This window comes from Octopus bimaculoides, chromosome 19 (assembly GCF_001194135.2).
Source record: "Octopus bimaculoides isolate UCB-OBI-ISO-001 chromosome 19, ASM119413v2, whole genome shotgun sequence".
Lineage (NCBI taxonomy): Eukaryota > Metazoa > Mollusca > Cephalopoda > Octopoda > Octopodidae > Octopus > Octopus bimaculoides.
The window spans coordinates 38628300-38630287 of record NC_068999.1 but is presented as its reverse complement, the minus strand read 5'-3'; the positions used below and the strand labels follow the sequence as shown (position 1 = coordinate 38630287).

At 36.1% G+C, this 1988-nt stretch overlaps 1 protein-coding gene across 1 annotated transcript in view; it reads right to left on the bottom strand.

Annotated features, from left to right (window-relative positions):
• Positions 1 to 1988, bottom strand: part of LOC106867248 (coiled-coil domain-containing protein 39) — a 159011-nt gene that overhangs the window by 67602 nt on the left and 89421 nt on the right. Inside the window, exon 8 of the mRNA XM_052974701.1 lies at positions 120 to 195. Within this exon, the coding sequence (XP_052830661.1) occupies positions 120 to 195 (76 nt within the window). The remainder of the gene's footprint in view (positions 1 to 119; positions 196 to 1988) is intronic.

Genomic DNA, 1988 nt, shown 5'->3' with positions numbered 1-1988 from the left:
ATATATATATATATATATATATATATATACATGCATGTACATAAATGTATCCATGAACAAGTGTAGATATACACACAGAGTTCAATCTTGTAAATCATTGACACAAAAATGAATCCTACCTTGATGACATAGTAAGCTTGAGATTTTTCTTCTTCCCCATCAGACGGTGCCATTGCTGAAGTTAAGATTTCATGCCTGGGAAAGACCAAAAAATGGTCCATTACACATACATACATGCAGTATATAATGACATAAACTCACCAACATTTATCTATATGTGTGTATATGTGTGTATATGTGTGTATATGTGTGTGCACATGCGTGTGTATTGTGTGCATGTCACTAGCACCATTCAAGCGTGATTGTTGCCAGCGTTGCCTTACTGGCATATGTGCCAGTGGCATGAGAAAAACAACATTTGAGCATGGTCATTGCCAGTGCCACCAGACTGGCTCCCATGCAGGTAGCATGTAAAAACACCTTTTGAGCATGGTCATTGCCAGAACTGCCTGACTGGTCCTTGTGCCGGTGGCACATAAAAAGCACCCACTACACTCTCGGAGTGGTTGGTGTTAGGAAGGGCATCCAGCTGTACAAACTTTGCCCGAACAGATTGGAGCCTGGTGCAGCCTTCTGGCTTGCCAGTCCTCAGTCAAACCATCCAACCCATGCCAGCCTGGAAAGTGGACATTAAACGATAAGGATGATGATGATGTATATATAGAGAGAGAGACAGATATACAGATAGATAGATTAGACACACATATAGAGAAACACATGTATGTGAACACACACACACATATGTATATACATTAATAATGAAGCATAAACAATTAAACAATAAAAGAAAATGGTTTAAAAATGTAAATTTAAAATTCTTCTGATAATAGAGTTGAAAAGAAATTGTGTGTTGATCTTCTTGTTATTTCACACAAAATTTTGAAAAAGATATCACAAGAACATTTTTTTTTTTGCTTCAGTCTGTTGTTTTCATTTTGTTCTTTTGTATGCTTTTTCTAGCATCATGTACATGAGTCAATGAAAGAACACCTAACCAGTTGCTAAATTTGGTAGAAATAGCAGCTAAATCTTGAATGATATGTTATCTTTTTAGCTATAGGTTGTTCAAAGAGTCTCTCCACAGTAAGTAATGGTTTTCAGGTGATTCTTGTACACTGATCTTTTACTTGCTTCCCAGAAAAAATGTCTAGTGGTGTTAAATCAGGTGATCTTGGTAGGCAAAGTCCCTTCGAAATAATCCGTTCACCAAAAAAAGGCTAGAATTAGCACCATTGTCGATGAAAAAAATTCACTGTGAAGAGACTTTTTGAACATCCTGTATTTTGTTAATAAATTTCTGCTGAAATACGCTTTGTTTTGATTAATCTTGAATATGATATCTTCTTAGTCTCTTACATGTAACACAGAATTTAGTAAAATAATTGCCATTGCTAAGCTGGTGTTTAAACCACCACATGAAATTCTGATGAAATGCTTTAATTTAGATATATCTCATGAAATTTATGTCAAAGAAACTGGAACATTCCAATCAAACACTTTTGATAGCTATCAAGAATTAAAGATCCTCATAGTGCTATCATTGTCATGATAGTTTTGATGTCCACTTTCCCATGCTGGCATTGGTCAGAAAGAATCCACTGAGGCAGATTTTCTATCGTTGTGTGTTCTTACTTGCACCAACATTTGCCTGTTTCCAAGCAATTCTATGAACTTCCTGGCCATAATTATTTAGTTAACTGTAAACAAATGGCATCGTTCGAGACAGCACTTTGATTTGAAAAGCGTGAGGGAAATGTCAAGACATGTCAAGAAGCCTTGGTGTGGTTTCTATGGCTGCCACGAGCAACAGACACTGTTTGAAGTGTTGGTTGTAGTCAGACATCTCATGTGAAGACAACAGAAATTTGAATGAACTCACAAAAACATCGATACAAACAGATGCACATATATGTATGTATATATATATG